This window comes from Pseudorca crassidens, chromosome 6 (genome assembly GCF_039906515.1).
Source record: "Pseudorca crassidens isolate mPseCra1 chromosome 6, mPseCra1.hap1, whole genome shotgun sequence".
In the NCBI taxonomy this organism is placed as follows: domain Eukaryota; kingdom Metazoa; phylum Chordata; class Mammalia; order Artiodactyla; family Delphinidae; genus Pseudorca; species Pseudorca crassidens.
This window is the reverse complement of record NC_090301.1, coordinates 32,938,010-32,958,345: the sequence shown is the minus strand read 5'-3', so window position 1 is coordinate 32,958,345 and position 20,336 is coordinate 32,938,010. Positions and strand designations below refer to the sequence as shown.

Below are 20,336 nucleotides of genomic sequence, written 5' to 3'. Positions count from 1 at the left end.
AACTTCATTTTTGTCTAATTCTAAAATGTCTCTGTGGAGAAGGTGAGGACTAGAAAATATAGTAACTTGAAAAATAAATTCATGTAGCTTGACTTTTGTACACTTGACACAACAAACATTTTGACTACTTGACTTGCTTTAGTGTTAATAGCCAATCAGAGATCAGGCACGTGTGCATCATGATAGCTATGGTAGTAGTATTCATATTTAATTGAAACTTTGAGACTGTGAACATGAAAATATCATTCAGTAAGTCATGGGTGTGGCTTTGTTTAGTGGGTTCTGTCTCTCGTGGAGAAAGTACCAATTTGAGATACGTATGCTTTGAGGCTATTCCTCCATCCACGTAACATTTATTAAATGTTGCCATATAACTCGTACTGTAGTACTCATAAGGGGATGCAGTGATAAATGAAATATTGGGGCTTTCTCCCCACCAAATCTCAAATAGATGTAAGTAAACAGTTAATTTTTACACAGTGTATTGAGTGTGTTGATCAGGGAGTGTTCAGAGTGCTATAGAAGGGATATATCCTTGGACTGGCCATGAGCCATCTAGAAAGACTTCTAGAGAAAATGGTGTCTAAGTGGTCCCTGAAGGATAAGTAGAATTTAGCCAATTTTCTGGACGTACAAGAAATCATGGCTTCAGGTAGGGGTGGTAGTAAGAGATTAGGCTAGAGAGGTAAATAGTAGCCAGATCTGAAAGTCTTCATGTCTCAGTTGTTAAGAAATTTGGACTTTGTCCTTGAGGCACCAGAGAACTATTTTCTACAATTCAGGGGGTTGATAGGTGATCAGATACACATTTTGTCATGATCATTATGGGTTCAGAGTAGAGAATGAATTTGCAAGAGGACAAGATTAGAGGCAGGAGACCATTTGAGAATAGATTTATAATCCACGTAAGAAATGATGGTGAACTAAAGTAAGGGAGAAATTGTGGAGCTGGAGAGAGTGGACAAACCTGAGTGATATTTAGAAACTAATAATTAATAATTGAAGTCTATTAAGTGCTTACAATATGGGAAGCAGTCTACTCTACTTTTGTGTATATTATTAGCATTTAATCCTCATCTTTGAGGTGGAGATTGTTATTATCCCCAATTTACAGGCAAGGAATTAAGCCCCAGAGAGATCAAGTATCTTGTTCAAGGTCATATGAGACAGAACTGGGATTCTAATCTAGGCATTTTGACTTCAGAGTCTGAGTTTTTAAACTTTGTTAGCTGATGGTTGATGAGATGGGAATGATGGAGACATAGGAGTAAAAGATAAGGCCAATTCTAGCCTTTAAAACATGATTTAAAAAATATATCTACCTTCCTCACATCATGTACAAAAGTAACTCAAAATGGTCAAAGGCCTAAATATAAGAGCTAAAACTAAAAGCTCTTAGATGAAAACATAGGCATAAATGTGACATAGGATTAGGCAATGGTTTGTTAGATATGACACCAAAAGCACGAGCAATAATAGAAAAAGTACATAAATTGCACTTTATCAAAATTGAAAACTTTTGTGTTTCAAAGGACACCATCAAAAAAGTGAAAAGACATTCCACAAAATAGGCAAAAATATATATAAATCATATATCTGATAAAGCACTTGTATCTAAAATATATAAAGAACTCTTGCAACTCAATAATGAAAAGACAAACAACCCAATTTGAAAATGGGCAAAGGATCTAAACAGAGAGTTCTCCAAGGAAGATGTACAGATAGCCAGTAAGTATGTGAAAAAGATACTTAGCATTATTTGTCAATAAGGAAATGCATACACATTCCAGTGAGATACTATTTCATACCCACTAGGATAGCTAAAACTAAAAAGACAGATAACAAGTGTTAGTAAGGATTTGGAGAAATTGGAACCCTTATTGCTGATAGGAATGTAAAACGGTGCAGCCATTTTGGAAAACATCCTGGCAGTTCCTCAAAAGGCTAAATAAACATAGAGTTCCTTTATAGCCCAGCACTTGCTCTCCAAGGTATGTACCCAAGAGAATTGAAAACATACGTTTACATAAAAACTTGGACACAAATGTTCATAGCAGTGTGGCTCACAGTAGCCAAAATTTGGAAACAACCCAAATGTCCATCAACCAATGAATGGATAAATAAAATGCAGTAGGGCTTCCCTGGTGGCGCAGTGGTTGAGAGTCCGCCTGCCGTTGCAGGGGACACGGGTTCGTGCCCCAGTCCGGGAAGATCCCACATGCGGCGGAGCGGCTGGGCCCGTAAACCATGGCCGCTGAGCCTGCGCGTCTGGAGCCTGTGCTCCGCAACGGGAGAGGCCACAACAGTGAGAGGCCCGCGTGCCGCAAAAAAAAATAAATAAAAAAATAAAATAAAATGCAGTATATCCATACAATGGAATATTATTCAGTCATAAAAAGAAATGGAGTACTGGTACATGCTACCATATGGGTGAACTTTGAAAGCATTATGCTAAGTGAAAGAAGCCAGGCACAAAAGAACACATATTATATGATTTCACTTACATGAAATGTCCAGAATAAGCAAACCCATAGAGACAGGTTGTAGGTTGGTGGTTGCCTAGAGCTGGGAAAGTTGGGGGGAAATAGAGAGTGACTGGTAATGGGTGAGGGACTTATTTTTGGTGTGATTCTAAGATCAATTGTGGTAATGGTTGTACAACTCTGTTCAATAACCATTCAGAAGCAAAAGTTGTACACTTTAAACGAGTAAGTTGTATGGTATTGTGAATTATTTTTCAATAAGCTGCTGCAAAAAAAATCTACCAACCAACATAAAAAATAAGTAGATAAAGTACAAATATAATTGTCTGGACATAATAGATTAGATGCTAACACAGAACCCAAAAGTAACCTGGGAGATCATGTAGCTAGAGGATGAGCACAGGTGCCCTGAGATCAGACTGTTTAGTTTAAATCTGGGTCCTGCTTCTTGTTGGCTGTATGAAGTTCCTCGGGTTCTCTCTGCGTTATAGTATTACTTGTTATTGTGTTATACTGAGGTTTAAATGCGATAGAATGTTATAAAACAGTTAATGCAATTCTTGACCCATAATAACTGCTCAGTAGATCTTAGGTCACTTCCAGTTGGATTTTTCACTAGGCTTCTCTGCCAATTTCATATTGGAAGTTATTTTCTAAAGCTTTTATTATCATAAAAATATTTACATGCTTATTACAAAAATTTTAGAAACTAAAAAAGTCAAATAAAAAGATTGTCTCAATCAAGGTGTTATTTTTTTTAAATCAAATAGGAAAAATATCATCCAGAGTCTCACTCTTTAAAGACAGCTATTCCTTACATTTTTTCTTCTTTTTCCTTTCTCATTCCTTGTTGAGATCCTACCATATGTTAGACTTTATATATTTAAAAAATTTTACTTAATGTGGAAAAATGTTTGTTATTACAGATGCTTCAGGAACATTTTTAATGTTTCAGATTCTGTAGAGCATTTCCCTAATTTTGGCTATTTAGTTGGGTCCAGTTCCTGTGTGCTTAAAACTTTTTATATATTTATACTTTCCTAGGGGTACATTTTCCATTATTTGGTTAAGAAGTTTGAATATTTGGGGGGGCTCTTTAACTTTTCTCTTCAGAACCTTTCCAAGTTATTACAGATTTTTGGTTTGGAGGGGTTTTTTTGTTTGGAGAAGATTATTGGGAAATTCCTTTAGTATCCCTTAATGATCAAGGACAGTATTGCTCTGCTGATAGCTCATAGTCTATAACCACTGGTTAACAAAAGATCTTTTTCTTGGGCTTACAATGGATTTTTGCAGTTAGAAAAGAATTCTCACATACCTTTTTGAGTGGTTCTTTCCCTGGAAATTTGGGGGGTGGGGAACTATTTGTTATGAAGAATAAATGCTGCCAAGTTTTTTAGGAGAGAGAATCTTTTCACATGTCAGTGGTTTCCAGAATTGACAGAGCCCTCGGATACTTACGGTATCATATTTTTAAGGAGTATTTCAAGAAATATTCTCATTAGAAGATGTAACTAATACATTTCAGGATTGTTTGATTGATGATTAGAGTCAGATATTAGTAACAGAGGAGTGGGAGATGCAGCATCTTCACAGTTGCTTAAACTAATTTAGGAGTGAGAATTTAAAAATCATGCAGGTGTTTCTGGTTGTTATAGCCTCAAGCAAGAAAGCCCTCCCATAGGATTTTTTTATTTCTTTATCTGGGCTGGGACGCTGTAGTTTTGTAGTAGCTTAGGAGGGTTTGAGAGCAAAGGGATAGTGAGGTAGAAAGGGATAAAAACCTATTTTCATCTGAGAAGTGAGAGGGGCGTTGCACTTTCAAGAGAAAATTGCTGCTCTGCAGTATAATCTTTGTATGCCAGTCCAGGACATGATTGCTGTTCTTGAAAGTTTTAAGATTTTGCTACTTAGTAATCAAGAGTAGGTGCTTCAGCTGTGACCTTTATTATAGTGTATAGTTTGTAGCTTAGAAGAGCTAAGAGGGGGATATCAGATGAAAGGACAGTGATTGCTGGAGGACAGAAATAAAGTAATGCTGACAGGACAGGAGGAATCAAGGCCACATGGAGGCCCTCTACAAAAGCCCTTAAGATTGGAAAGCTTTTTTTCCAGTGCTTTCTAATTTTTTTAAAACCATTCTAAACATCAGTTTTGACCTCCCTGTTGTTATATTAGGGTTTCTGGCTCATGTTTCTCTCATAGATCTCTGTTGAATTGCTGAACAGACCTTTTTCCATCCTACTTGCCTATCAAGGCACATTTTTCTTCCTTTGAAAATTTAACTGTATATTTCTTTTTCCTGCTCAGCTACTGCTTCAGTAGGTGTTCTTCCCATCTTTCCTGACTCTCTGTGTCATACCACAGTCTTATCCCCACACTTTGAAACAGAAACTTAAGTTATAATGTAGATTGACCTTGAATGAAGATTCAGGATTAGCCAACCCTTCTCTTGGGGTTCTTTCTTTGTTGGTTACTTCTCAGCTTTGATGCAGAATTTGATCTTTAAGCTGTAATGTATATAGATATATGGAGAATGTAAATAGAAAAAAAACATTAAAACAGTGATTCACCTAATTGAAATCTTAATTGAATGGAAAACATTCTGATTTGAGGAGAAAGAATCAAAAATTGAGAAAATAGGAGATCCTTGTTGTTTCCAAAGGATAGATCTTAGGAGAGGTAGATTTTGCTTTAGTACATTGAAAGATTTTTAACCTTTCAGAGCTACCTAAGGATGACCTCTCAGTTAATATGATAGCCCATTTATATTTGCATACACTGATTTATATTTAGAAATGTAGATTTTATGACAGAAAGCTGTGTGGATATGGGAAAAATAAATTATATACACACACATAAAATTCCTTAAGAGCCCTTGAAATGAAGCATAAAAGTTAAAGTATAGTCATTTTTGTTATTTTTAGATATTTTAGAATATAGTTTATGTAAGGAGTAAAATCAAAGGCCTATTATTATCTTTTATTTCTGGAACAATAACAGTATGCTTAATGAAGAAAATCTTTCCCTGGCAGCTTGGGTAGATTTTTTTTCTTCTAATCATATAGCTATTTGCTAGTTAAATGAATTACAGTTGAACCTTTGCTTCATTTATCTAAAATGGTGTGTTGACCTTAGGGAAGTGGCCATTTTCTTTCTTTCTTTCTTTTCCTTCCTTCCTTTCTCTTGCCTTAAATAGATTAAACTGTTGATAAATACTTGCTGCTATTTAGATTACATTTGAGAAAAACTTCTTACCAATTGAGTAGGTTATGACTTCTGTAGCTGCCTGGAAAGGCAGTAACAAGATGTACAGTTAGTTACTATACTGGTGGGTTCCTCTTATGTGCATTTCTCAACATGACACCCAGGAAACTTAAGCTTTCTGTTCTCAGCAAGCTTACTAACAGATCTTTATGATTCTAAAATCCAGGATGGTCAACATTTTGCGGAAACCTTGACAGGTCCTCTTCCCCTTCTAGTCTTCTCCTTCCTCATTTCTATAACTTTAACAGTTGTAAACCAAGTGCAGCCTGAAAATGGCATCCAGAGCAAGCCATTATTTATGTTGTTTTGTGACATTTAGGAGAGGAAATTAAGTTTAGAATTTAGTACCTTTCGCTCCGTATAAAAAATAAAGTAAAAGTTCTATTTCTAGTATATATACTAATAACTCCTGAGATCTTTCTTAGTCTGTACCAGTTCCCTGTCTCCTCATTGTTTCCTGACACAGGAAGAGTCCAGGCACAGGAAGGATGACTGCCTGACAGAAATGTTCTAATGTGCCCTCCACTGCAGATTAGTGAGCTGTGGGTTTCTTTTAACCCCTAGGTGCTTTAGTCCAAATCAGTTTCCTGTCACCTCACTATTTTCTATTGCCACTACCTTAAGAAAGGTTTCTTTCCTTCCTTGACCCATCATGAACCAAAACATATTCTTAGCTTTACTCTCCCACTCTTATCCCTGCAGAAAGTACATAGCTAATTGGAGAGGGTTTTTTTTTTTTAAGCCTTTTGTTAGATTATACTTTGGGATTTTACTTTTGTTGCTAAGGAAACGAGGGTGAGAATAGGTTTTTAAAAGTTTTTTTTTTCCTTCAAGGTGTTAGTGATAGGTCTTAGTGATATAAAAGACTGATGAGAAATAACCAGTTTCAGTGACTCTCTTAGGCATTATTTCACTGAAGTTAAAAATAGGAAAGTGAAGACCTTGGAATGAGAGTAAGGCAGAGGGTGGAGAATACAAGTTATTACAAGAATGGAACGGAGTAGTGGCCTTTGCTGTTTGCCTTCCTCTTCCTGTCCTGTCCTTATCACAGTTCTGTCACAGGGTGAACCAGTGCTGGATTGCTGATGAGGCTTTCGGGAAGCAAGGGAAGTTACTGGCTTTGTAGCACTAAGATGGAAGGATTGAAGAATAGGGTGTGTGAAAGGCAGCTGACAGGGCTGGTCAATACTCAGTTGACCTCACCTAAAAGGGACATACCTAACTTTTGAGGGGTCCCTAAGTCATTTGTGGACTGCTTTTTAAAAGATATTCTTCCCACCTTTCATCCATTTCAGCATATAGCTCTCTCTAGGCAAAGACCTAAGGAGACAATATTAGACAGAAAGAACATGATTCAGAATGATTCTGTTAGCTAGTAACTTTTCTTTTTGTTTGTCAATTATCATATAGTAAAATTGACTTTTTTTGGGGGGTTGTCATACAGCTACATGAATTTTAATACATGTATAGATTCATGTAACCATCCACCACAGTCAGGATACTGTGACACAGGATATTGTGTGAGAATAATTCCATCACCACCACTCACCCCAAATTTCCTCATGCTATCCCTTTATACACACACACCCCTCCTTAACCTTTGTAATCACTGATTTGTTCTCCATCACTCTAGTGTTAAATCTTTTTGAGAATGTCCTGTGAATGGACTCGTACAGTATGTAATCTTTTGAGACTGTTTTCTTTTTTTTTTTTTTTTCGGTACGCGGGCCTCTCACTGCTGTGGCCTCTCCCGTTGCGGAGCACAGGCTCCGGACACGCAGGCTCAGCGGCCACGGTTCACGGGCCCAGCCGCTCCGCGGCATGTGGGATCTTCCCAGACCGGGGCACGAACCCGCGTCCCCTGCATCGGCAGGCGGACTCCCAACCACTGTGCCACCAGGGAAGCCCGAGACTGTCTTCTTTGACTCAGCAGTAGTGCCTTTGTGATTTATACAAGTTGTATATATCAATAGTTTATTCTCTTTTATTGCTGAGGAGTTTTTGGAGATTATGAAGAAAATTGCTATAATCGTTTCCTTGCAGAATTTTGCATAAACATTAATTTTCATTTTTCTAGGGAAAATGCTCAAGAATGGGATTGCTTGTTCATATAGTAATTGTATCTTGAACTTAATAGAAACTGTAAAACTTTTCCAGAATGATTGTACCATTGTGCATTCCCAACAGCAGTGTTTGAGTATCTCCTTTGCTCTGCTTTCTCATCAGCACTTGGTATTGTCAGTATTTTTTATTTTAGCTATTCAAATAGGTGTGTAGTGACATTACATCTTGATATTAATTTGCATTACCCTAGTGAACATCTTTTCATATGGTTATTTGCCATCTGTATATCATGTTTGGTAAAGTGTACGTTCAAATATTTTGCCCATTTTTAAATCAGGCTGTTCGTTTTCTTATTACTGAGTTTTGAGATATCTTTATATATTCTGAATACAAGTCCTTTGTTGACTATGTGAGTTACAAATATTTTTTCCCAGTCTGAATTAGTATTTCATTCTTTTGACAGTGTTGTTCATAGGGCAAAAGTTTTTTTAAAAAGCAATTTTGAAGAAATTGTGTATGATTCTTTTCCTTTTTCCCCAGCTTTATAGAAATATAATTGACAAAATAACATTGTGTATTTAAGATATACAGTGTGATGACTTGGTATATGTATATATTGTGAAATTATTACCACAGTAAGATTAGTTAAGACACCCATCACCTCATGTAGTTACCTGTTTTTTCTTTTCTGGTGAAAACTTTTAAGATCTACTCTCTTAGCAACTTCCAAGTATATAATACTGTGTTGTTAACTATAGTTACCATGCTGTACCTTAGATCCCCAGAACATATTCATCTTGTAATTGGAAGTTTGTATTCTTAACTGTCTTTACCCATTTCCTCCACCCATCTGCCCCTGGCAACCACCAATCTACTTCTGTTTCTATGAGTTTGGTTTACTTTTATTTTTATTTAAAAATTTTTTAAATTTATTTTTTGAGTTTGTGGTTTTTTTTAGATTCCTCATATAAGTGAGAACATACAGTATACAGTATTTGTCTGTCTGACTTATTTCACTTAGCATAATGCTCTCAAGGTCCATCCATGTTGTCGCAAATGGCAGGATTTCTTTCATGGCTGAATAATATTTCATCGTTTATGTGTGTTCCACATTTTCTTTATCCATTCATTCATCAACAGACACATAGGTTGTTTCCATGTCATAGTTATTGTAAATATTATAAATGCGGTAATGAACATGGAGGTGCAGATATTGTAAGGAGTAAAAATATTTTGCTGTTCAGTTTGGCAATATGAATCAAAATCCTGAAAATCTTTCTTGCATTTTGAGCCATTAGTCCTTCCAGGATTGTATCCTAAGGAAGTATTTACATATGTGTGCAAATACTCACCTAAGAGGATGTTTATGGCAGCATTTTTTTGTTTGTTTCCTTTTTTTATTTTTGGCTGGGCCGCGTGGCTTGCGAAATCTTAATTCCCTGACCAGGGATTGAACCCAAGCCGTCGGCAGTGAAAGTGCAGGGTCCTAACCACTGGACCACCAGGGAATTGCCAGTATTTTTTCTGAATAGTGAAAAATTGGAAACTATTTGGCCAATAACAGGACACTGACTTCTTCATACACTTATACAATGAAATACTATGCAGCTATAAAAATGATTTGGTAAATAAGAGTTTTAAAGCATAGAAAGAAATAGGAATTAGGGAATTGGGAAGTAAAATTAGGGAAATAGGAAGTAAAAAAATAAGTTACAAAGCACAAGTTACAATCTATTTCTGGTTAAAAGTGTCTATGCACAGAAGAAAAGGGCTAGATAGAAGGATATTTATCAAATTAGTAACAATCCCATTTATTTTTCTTCAGTGAATATTTATTACTTTTGCAATAAAGAAAACAATGCCATTTAAAAATAGTGTTTCAGAGTAAAGTTTTTATGGCCATATTCAAGTTCTCTCAAACTACTGTATCTCAGGATTATGTTTAAGTAGTCTCTTTAGAGTGTTGAAAACTGAAAATGAAGAATAAAACTAAGGGTGAGTGTATCAGTCAGCATGGGCTACCATAGTGAAATACCATAAGCTCGAGTGGCTTAAACAACAGAAATTAACTTACTCATGGCTCTGGAGACTGGAAGTCCAAGATCAAGGTGCCAGCAGGGTTAATGTCTGGTGTGAGATGTCCCCTTGGGTTGCAGATGGCTGCCCTCTCATGTGCTCAGATGGCCTTTCTTTGGTGCGTGTGTGTGGAGGGGGAGAGGAAGAAGAGCACAAGTGAGTGAGCTCTCCCGTGTCTTTTCTTACAAGGACACCAATTCTGCTGGATCAGGGCCCCATTCTTATGACCTCATTTAACCTTAATTACTTCCTTACAGCCCCCATCTCCAAATATAGCCACATTGGGGGTTAGGGCTTCAATATATGAATTTTAGGGGGATACAGATATTCAATTCGTAACACCAGCCTTGTCGAATAAGCATCACGTCTGTTCTAGATTCTGTTAGGCAGTGGCAATAAGGAGATGAGTAAGACATAGTTTCTCCTCTCAGGTTGGTTGTAGAAAAATAATCTAAAAGAAAAATATATCACCTGAGATTCCTCTACCCAAGTATAGCTTTTTACTCTAGACATTTTGGAAGAATTGTCTTTTTGTGTGTGTGAAATATAAATGTGTGTGTGTTGCATTTGTATATATTGGCTTTTGGTCAGATAAACTTTCAGAGATAAAGGAAGAGTGTTCTTTAACTCCACTTTTGTGAAATATTTGGGATAGATGAGACTTTGTTCCAATAGGTAGAACAGAAAATGCTGAGAAATTAGTTGCTTTTTTTCCCCTGAACATAGTATTTGTGTTTTGGTTTTTTTTTATTTTTATTGGAGTATAGTTGATTTATACTATTGTGTTAGTTTCAGGTGTACAGCAAGTGAATCAGTTATACGTATACATATATCCACTCTTTTTTTTCAGATTCTTTTCCCATATAGGCAGTATTTATGTTTTTATTTGAAGAAAGAGGGAATCAAAAGAAATATGAGAGCTAAACCTTTGAAGACCTATATGAATAGTTTTAATCAAGTTTTACTCCCATGATTTTCTGTTTGTAAATTTGCAAAATAATTCTCTCATTCACCTTTTAAAAATCTCATTGTTCTTATAGGCCACTCTTTGTTACTTGGAATTTATAGTTTAGCTGACGCGAGCTGATGTGAAATTTAAATTTTGTTAAGTATAGAGTGTCATTGAGTTCAGGTTTTATTTTCCAACCAGTACTTGATCTGTGATGCTGTTGTGCTTTAGCCACCTGCCAAGTTGGGTGGAGAGTTGTTACCACTCATGGAATCTGAAGGCGTCTAACCAGGACAAGTTTTCAGAGAAAAGGAAGTAGACCAAGAGAATAGACATATGGCCTTGATTTCATGGCAAAGACATGGCAAAGATTTCCTCAACAAACAATTTTGGAAATGGTATATCAGTGCCCCAAAGATCTACCATGTAGAGAATGACTCAAAGATGTGGACTTGAAAAAAATTTAATTATATAAATTTTCTCTATAAAACACTATAGAATATCTAAACTTAAGATTTGTCATATTCCTTCCTTTGATAGTGGATATTGAGACTAGAAGATGGGACAGAAAGAAGAGAGATGGAAGTGAAAAGGAAATAAGTAATATGAGAAGCTTGAGGGTATGGGGAGAAGACTGGGGAACAGAAGGATTGAAAAGCGGGAAAGTTAGAAGATTCCATATGTAGAAGAAAATAAATGGTACTTGAAAAAATTTATGGAAAGAGAAGAATAAAATAGGGAAAACACAAATACATAATAGGGAAAACACAAAATAAAAATTGTAGCTGTTGTTCACTGAGGATCCATCCGTTCTGGGCCAGGCACTGCACCCCTGTCCTCTCGTTTCATTCTCAGAACCACTCTCTGAGGTGGAGTGCTGTGTTCTCATATTACACGTGAGGAAGGTGAGACTCGGGGCCCAACATAACTAAGCAATGAAGAAGTGCTGCCTCAGCACTCCAGATTGAAGCTTTCCCTTTGATTTCCCTTTGACTTTTTTTCTAACAAATGTCTTGCTTTGGTTTCCCAGGATTTTTGTGTTGTGCTTTTCTCTCTCTCTCTCTCTTTTTTTTAATTACAAAGGTGTGCAGGAATAAAAAAGGAGAAATACAGGTTTAACATTAAGTTCTGTGTCAGACAACAAGGTTATCGAATGAAACTAGTGGTAACTGATTAGAGGCCCTGTTACTACCTTTGTTTCCTTGCTTCCACTTTTCTCTGAGAGGGAGGTTTTCCAAAGAAACCTCCCTAAATGAAGGATGGATTAATCACATTTCTTTACCAGACAGCAGGACAATACAAGATGATCTTCTGGCACACTGTTGCTATGAACTTTGGCAGATACCTTGCAATTCTTGTTTCATATTTTATTTTGAGTATTTGTCAGGAAACCAAGTGACATCCTGTAATATAGTCAGATATTTCTTTTCAAAAGTAATACTGTGCCAGTGGGAAATTTTTTTAAAAAAAATTAGAGATAGGCTTTGGAGCAAAACATATTAATATCATTACAATGACAGTACAAATAAATTTCACAGGGAAGTTATTCTGTAATCTTGCTACTGTGTATGGACTTTGGAAGTGATTTTATTTTTCCACCAAAATATTTTTTCTTTTTTTTTGATAAATTACTGTTTGTTGTTTATTTCCTGGAATATATATAATTATGGCACTAGAGGACTTTAAAGTTATGTTCTGAAACCTGAACTCTGTTATAAAGGAATATCTGAGGTTAACATTCTTTTAGTATTTTCCTTTATGTCTATACCCTTTATAGTCCCTCATAGATGTGAATAAACTTCTGAAATTCTCCCTTGATTGTCTGGGGTTTTGGCTTTAAATTATATTTCATGTATACCAAGGAGCAGGTTTGGTTTTTCACAGTTTTTGTGAGGCCTTTAAATTTTATTTTGATTTATTTTAGAGTTAACCATGTCAAATGGAAGTATGCTTCCATCTAGAGAACTTAAAGGGAGTATTAAGTGTATCTTCTCCCGCCTCCACCACTTTTTCTTAAGGCTCCTGTTCCAAAGAGTGCACTTATTCCAGTAATTCCCATCACCAAATCAACAGGCTCCCGGTTCCGGAATAGTGTGGAAGGATTGAATCAGGAGATTGAAATAATAATTAAAGAGACTGGGGAAAAGGAAGAACAACTTATAGTAAGTACTCTTGTATCTTAAAATCATTCATACATTAACTTTTCTAATTATTAAGGAAATTCACAGTTTTGGTTTCTGTATTTACATGGGTTTCTTCCTTGTTGAGAATGAAAATTTTCTCTTTTGAAAAACTTTGACCTTTGCAAGTGAATGAAAAGTTCTCATTTCTTTGCATCTCATAGAAGCAACTGATGTGACTTAAATTTGGATCCTTGAACAGAAACTATTTTTTGTTTTTCTGTATTTAAAAACCCCTAGACAGGTGATATGCTTCTTATTGGCTATAACTCTGTTTAACAGACGTTTAGCTTATGAGTTTGTTGGGGAGGGAGGGATATGACATGGAATACTTTCTAAAGTATGAATCTACCTCTTGCTTATGTTAGTTACTGTTTGGTTGACTGTATCTCGAAGCACAGTTCTGCTTACCTATAATACACATAAGAATGTGTATTCTATTAACTATGACATGCATAAGAGTGGTTCATATATAAGACAGTGATAAAATTTCCTGTTTATATTTAAAACCATGTCACAGTATATTTAAGCTTTCATTCTTCAGTGAAAGAGAAATTGGGGAGTTTAAAGTAGTGTTTTATTGACGCCTAAGATTCTCTCCCTTAAGATTACAGGTTGGTTTAGCTTAGAGAAAACGCAACTGCCCACACCCTCTCCTCCTTCCCTCCTCCACTGAATGACGGGGAAACTTTCTTTGATGTAATAAAGGTAAATGTACCAAAGGTATACAGGGAGCTGGTTTCCCTGCTGAGTGAGTCACACAAGCTTCCCTCTGAGTGTTCTCCTTGATTTCCCTGTATAATTAGCACTGCTGTGATTAAGCTTTCTCTCACTTAGGAAGGTTTCTTTGAAAACCGTGTTCTTGGAGGAAGTGGGCAGGGGTAGAAAGTAGCAGGGCCTGTCATCAACTGTGACTAGTTCACACAATGGATAACCTTTTCTTCTAACGTGGAACCTAGAGTTACACCTAGATTTCTCCTCTTTTATAATGGCCTGGTTTTTTATAATTTTAAAAATAATAGCACATGATAAGTAATTCAGTGCAGTTCCTTCTTCAGCAAGCACTGACCACTCATGTGCCAGACCCTGAGAATACAGAGGCTCTGTCTGCCGCTCAGTGTCCAGCGGGGGACAGATGAGACAGGGGTGTCCCCACAGAGCAACACAGAGGCTTCTTTCTCGCGAGGCCTGATGAGAGGGTTTCTGACTTTTGAGTCTTCTGGAACAACAGGGGAAGGGTGACGTTAGGTGCATTTCAAAATCAATGACAGGGACTTCCCTGGCAGTCTAGTGGTTAAGACTTCGTGCTTCCACTGCAGGGGGCGCAGGTTCAATCCCTGGTCGGGGAAGTAAGATCCCACAGGCCATGCGGCATGGTCAAAAAATTAAAAAAAAAAAAAAAAAAATCCAAAAAGTTCCAAAATCCAAAACTTGAATTTGCCACACACCAGCAACTATTTACATAGCATTTGCATTGTATTAGGGTATATAAGAAACCTAGAGATGATTTAAAGTATACAGGAGGATGTGCATAGGTTATATGCAAAATCAATGACAAAAATACTTATGTTTTTAAAATTTCATAACAGCCACAAGATATTCCAGACGGCCATCGTGCACCTCCGCCCCTTGTGCAGAGAAGCAGCAGCACGCGCAGCATCGACACGCAGACCCCCGGCGGGGCAGAGCGGGGGAGCAACAGCAGCAGCCGCTCCCAGTCTGTGTCCCCCACGTCCTTCCTCACTATCTCCAACGAGGGGAGCGAGGAGAGCCCTTGTTCGGCTGATGACCTGCTTGTTGATCCCAGGGATAAAGGTACAGTGCAGGAGGAGTTTGAATACCACCTGTTGTATCATGCATTCTGTTCATTTTCTAGCAGAGCACACACACTTAGGGCTACTAAGATAATTACTTTGAGATGTGTTCAAAACATAGATTTAAAAAAATTGGAGTACAAAACAGTAGGTTTTACTGTGGTGCTCAGGTGATGGTCTAGTTGGGTAGGTTTATGGGCTTTTGTTTGTACCTTTTTTTTTCTGTTTTTGCACTTACTAATACAAGTTCCTTATTAGTGAGAGACATTCTTTTTGGTATAAATGAGATAAACATTTGTCCTGATAAGCATTTGTTCTCTATCACCTTAGTTGTCATGTTTTTACAATCTTACTACTTTTTAATTGAATGTGAAACCTTCAAGTTACAGTAGTGTGTTTTAGGATCTGTATTTGTGATATTTCTTTTTTTTTTTTTTTTTTCCTGCGGTACGCGGGCCTCTCACTTTTGTGGCCTCTCCCGTTGCAGAGCACAGGCTCGGACGCGCAGGCTCAGTGGCCATGGCTCACGGGCCTAGCCACTCCGCGGCATGTAGGATCTTCCCGGACCGGGGCATGAACCCGTGTCCCCTGCATCGGCAGGTGGACTCTCAACCAGTGCGCCACCAGGGAAGCCCTGTGATATTTCTAACAAGAATTAAGCTGACTTATATCAATGCAAGATGAGTATTCCAGGCAAGCCTGGAGTAAAAGGTGGTGGTGGTGGGCTACTTACAGTATTAAACCACTTGCCCGACTCAGAAAGTAATTGGAGACATAGCACTTTGCATATTAGTTACTAATAATATTCTTACCTTTTAAAACAAATAGGGTCTTTCATCTCTATGTATCAGGGCAGTGTTTTTTTAGCCTAATCATAGTTATTATTACATGAACTTGAGAGCAATAATAAGATATTTATTACTAAATACATTCTACAGCTTAGTTTAGTAGTCATTCATTTAGAACTTTCTACTTGCAATGTGTTGAATGTCCTGAAATGTTCCATGTCCAATGACAACTGTTCATTACTGCCAGTCATCTAAAGTACTTAGACTGTAGCCTGTACAGAGGACATAAGATTTTCTGAAGAAGTCACTTCAGGCAGTGGGCACTTGTAAAATTTTATTATTTGGACCCTTTTTTGTCATCTTCTAGGTTAAATAAAACATGGCTATTCCAGACCAACACCCCAGACCAATTAAATCACAACCCCTGGGGACAGGACACAGGCACTAGGCGTTTTTGGTGCCCCCAGGTGATTCACCTGCACATAAGTTTGACACCCACTGAACTAAATCCTTTGATTGGGCCATGTGTTTCTTGTCAGGAGTCGCCGTAATTACTTCTGATACTTATTGTGAAGATTAAAAGGGATAGTGAGGGCTCCCCTGGTGGCGCAGTGGTTGAGAGTCCGCCTGCCGATGCAGGGGACACGGGTTCGTGTCCCGGTCCGGGAAGGTCCCACATGCCACGGAGCCTGTGCGTCTGGAGCCTGTGCTCCGCAACGGGAAAGGCCACAACAGTGAGAGACCCGCGTACCGCAAAAAAAAAAAACAAAAGCAAAACAAAAAAAAAACGGGGATAGTGAATGCAGCCCCTGGTACTTAGCGCTCAATCAGATGTACCCCTCTCCTCACAAACTAAACCATGGCTATTGTAATCTGTCCCTTGATTTCCCATACTTTCTACTTTTACTTCAATAACATATAGGAACTCCATAAGTTTTATGTCCTGCTGTATTTGACTTTAGGAGACTAGCGACTGGTTAGCTCCTCTGATTTCTTTTATGAGAAAGGGCTACAGTGCTATATTGCCAGCAAGGAATTGTAGTTTAGTTGGCACGGTCAGACTCTACATTTAGGACACTTAGGGAACATGTCTAGAATTTCAAGTTAATATAATAGAAACTGAGGACATCAGCACTGGACGGGAATACCAGAGTCAAGAAGTGTTCCCTTTGGTAGGGTTAATTTAGAAAGATTTCAAAAACTTTGAGCCAGACTTTGAAGGAGGTTTGGGAAAATGTATGGAGAAGGACCTCTTAGGTATAGAGAAGTTTGTAGGCAAAAGAACGTCTTCGGCATATAGTGTGCATATGGATCTGACCACCTGCAGCAGAGACTGTGGCCAGAGGCACAGAGGAATCAAATAGAGCGATTCTGAGGGGCAGACCAAGAGTGAATGATACACAACCAGTAAAGAACCATTTCAATAACTTGTCCTGGGAAGAATGGAAGTGGCATTTGAGCCCAATATGCTGTGTACAGAATAGAAATATGGCAGTGTTCAGTGCTGAGGAGTAAGTGATGGTAGGTTAAATAATAACCTACCTAGGCTGTGGTGATGGTAAGTAGAAGAAAAATAAAAATCTCTTACTTGTTTATGCCTTTATTTAACAAACATTATCTCCTCTTTACCAGGAATTGTGTTAGGTAGTGGGGTGATGTGGATGAATGAAGCACTATTCCTTACCCTCAAGTTGTTCATGGTGTAGGGGGAGGCCAAGAACAATCCAATACAGTATGACTCCGCACGTATGTGCTAGTGTTTCTCAGTAATCCAGCATGTCGTTTCTTGCAGATAATGGGAACAACTCTCCTTTGCCCAAATACGCAACCTCACCAAAACCTAACAACAGTTACATGTTCAAAAGGGAACCTCCTGAGGGCTGTGAGAGGGTCAAAGTCTTTGAGGAATGCTCGTAAGTATCCCCCATCATCCCTCCCCCCAAAAAACTTTTATTATGAGAATTTTCAAATAGGCTAAAGAACAGTACAGTGACCACCCATAGATCTACCACTAGATCCTATAGTTAACATTTTGCTTAGTTTTTGCTGAACTGTTTGAAAGTAAGTTGCAGACATGACATTTAACCTCAAATGCAGTTTAATATTCATTTCCTAAAAGTAACCACAGTAAAAGTAACCACGCCTACATAACCACAATACCCTTGTCATACCAAAGAAAATTACAGTTATGCTTAATATGAACTAATATCCGGTTGTTATTCACGTTTCCTCAGTTGTCCCCAACGTATCACCCGTGGTTAGTTTTGAACCTGTAAACAGTCAGCTCCACACATTGAATTTAGCATTGTATTTATTCAAGGTAAACCACGGATCTCAACGCAGGGTGGGTTTCCTTCTTTCAAGGATCAAATTCCCTCCAGTTTTTAACTACTTATAGTCTCCAGTTCTCTAAACAATTAAAAAAAATATTTTCCTGCCAACGTGGGGAAGAGAATCCTATTACTTTGCAGAAACATGTTCCTGTGATGAAGATCACGGAAGAAGCAGAATTTTAAATGGTGTCTGGTACCCTTGGTATGCGATCTTCTGTGCTCATATATTTCTGTTGGCTAGTACTCTAGTCAGGTACTCATAGTTTTAGACTCAGAGTCTGCTCAGCAAGTATTGCAGCTTTGTGTTTTCAGTAGCTATGCCCCCTTGCTTTGGAAGTGGTGGCTACAGGGTTGCAGGTATGTATGAAACTGAGCAAATTAGCTGATGAACATTATTTGAAGAGAGGATGATGTTACTTATATAAACCTCACCTTCCAATCTCACTATCGCTGCAAGTCTAAAAGCCATCCTCTGGCTTTTTCTCACTATGAAACCAAAACTACAATGTGGAGATTGTCCAGCCTTGTCTGAATCACATAATGTATCTTTTTCTTCCATCATGAACATCTTAGAATCATTTTGAAATATGGCATCCTTTTGTTCCTCTCTGTTCCCCCTCTGTCAGTGCTTCCTTTAATCTAAATTCTGAGTAATTTTGCCACACAAAGAGCATTGTTTTTTAATCCCTTCACCTCCTCTACTAGGAGATCCCAGCTGTCAGTCTCCTATCTGCTTTTGTGACAGTAATTGAAAACTCCATTTTAGCAACTGCTTATTTTTTTCACCATGTAAGTCTAAAAACTTGACTGGTGCCAGAGAATTTAAGCAGTGTTTCTCCACATGCATAGAATCCCTACATCATAATCATCTGGGTTATTAGTTACAACTGCAGATTCCCAGGTCCCATCCCAGGCCTAATGAGTAAAAATATGGACGTAGGTAGGACCTAGATTATGCATCTTTAACAAACCTCATAGGATTTTTATGCTTGACTTGAGAATGCTGGCTTAGACCTTTTCATGAGAGTTCTTAAGAAATGGAGTCATTCTTTTACGTAAAAATCAAATGGTCCACATGGAACCTTATGGAGTTGAAATCTTTGATTGACATATGGGTAATTCAGATGTGCCTAAGTGCAGAGAAATGGCTGATGGACTTAAAAAGCAGTTTGAATTTCTGTGTAAATGACTTTGAGTGAATATTGGTTGTGTGGGTTGGTGTCCTGTGGTATCTGCCTTAGACTGTTACATTTGGAAAATTTCTCAATAACTGAACTATATTCATACAACAAACAAATGTTATTTGTTTCTAAAGGGAAGGAAGAAAGGATGGGGTGTGTGTGTGGATGGATAGATAGATCAAAGAAACATAAGGTAAACCCTGACATATAAAATGTTTTATGGTACATCCATCTGTTATTAGAAGGTAAACCTAGTCTTTTTTAAATGCACATAGTTTATTATAAATTTTACTGATATAAAGGATGTATAGCACATGGAAATCTATTCATTTTTAAATATCTTAATTATATTCCAAAAAGAAATTAACAGCAGTAACCCAATAGTGGATTTCTTAGAGGTAATTTTAACCTATCAATAAAACAAGTTACTCAAAGTCTAAAAAATTGGTTTCTTTTGCCCCAGTTATGTCATAATTAGAGCAAAGCTGGATGCACTAGCATTAAAGCAAGGGTAGATTATTGGTCCTAATTTTTTTTTTTTTTTTTTTTTGGCTGTACGCGGGCCTCTCACTGTTGTGGCCTCTCCCGTTGCAGAGCGCAGGCCCAGCGGCCATGGCTCACGGGCCCAGCCGCTCCGCGGCATGTGGGATCTTCCCGGACCGGGGCACGAACCCGTGTCCCCTGCATCGGCATGCGGATTCTCAACCACTGCGCCACCAGGGAAGCCCCTGGTCCTAATTTTTAAATTTTATCTTAATCATTCTTTAAAGTATACTTTTCTCTCCAAGTCTTAATTTTGGTTTAAAGATAATAACTCTGACCTGAACCAGGGGTTGGAGTCAGTGAGAGGTTGATCTCTGGTTTTTAGAAATGTATGTTTATTTACCTGAAAGAAAACAGGTAGTTGGATTTGGGCCCAGAAAGGGCAAGACCAGATTTTGCATTTCTTTTTTTTTTTTTTTTTGGATACAGCACAGGCCATAGCCATGCCAGTTGCACTTAGCAAGTCCTTTTTTTTTTTTTATAGCTAATATGGCACTAGAGGCATAGTCTTTTATTTACTTTATTTTATTTATTTTTGGCTGCGTCGGATCTTAGTTGTGGCATGCAGGATCTTCATTGTGGCATGTGGGATCTTTCATTGTGGCACAAGGGCTTGTTTCTAGTTGTGGAGTGGGGGCTCCAGAGCACGCGGGCTCAG

The 20,336-nt window shown here is 37.8% G+C and overlaps 1 protein-coding gene across 1 annotated transcript in view; it reads left to right on the top strand.

The window, feature by feature from the left end:
- The window catches only part of FAM117B (family with sequence similarity 117 member B), an 89,777-nt gene that overhangs the window by 62,129 nt on the left and 7,312 nt on the right, over window positions 1–20,336 (top strand). Inside the window, exons 5-7 of the mRNA XM_067740962.1 lie at window positions 12,858–13,001; window positions 14,609–14,834; window positions 17,414–17,534. Of these exons, the coding sequence (XP_067597063.1) occupies window positions 12,858–13,001; window positions 14,609–14,834; window positions 17,414–17,534 (491 nt within the window). The remainder of the gene's footprint in view (window positions 1–12,857; window positions 13,002–14,608; window positions 14,835–17,413; window positions 17,535–20,336) is intronic.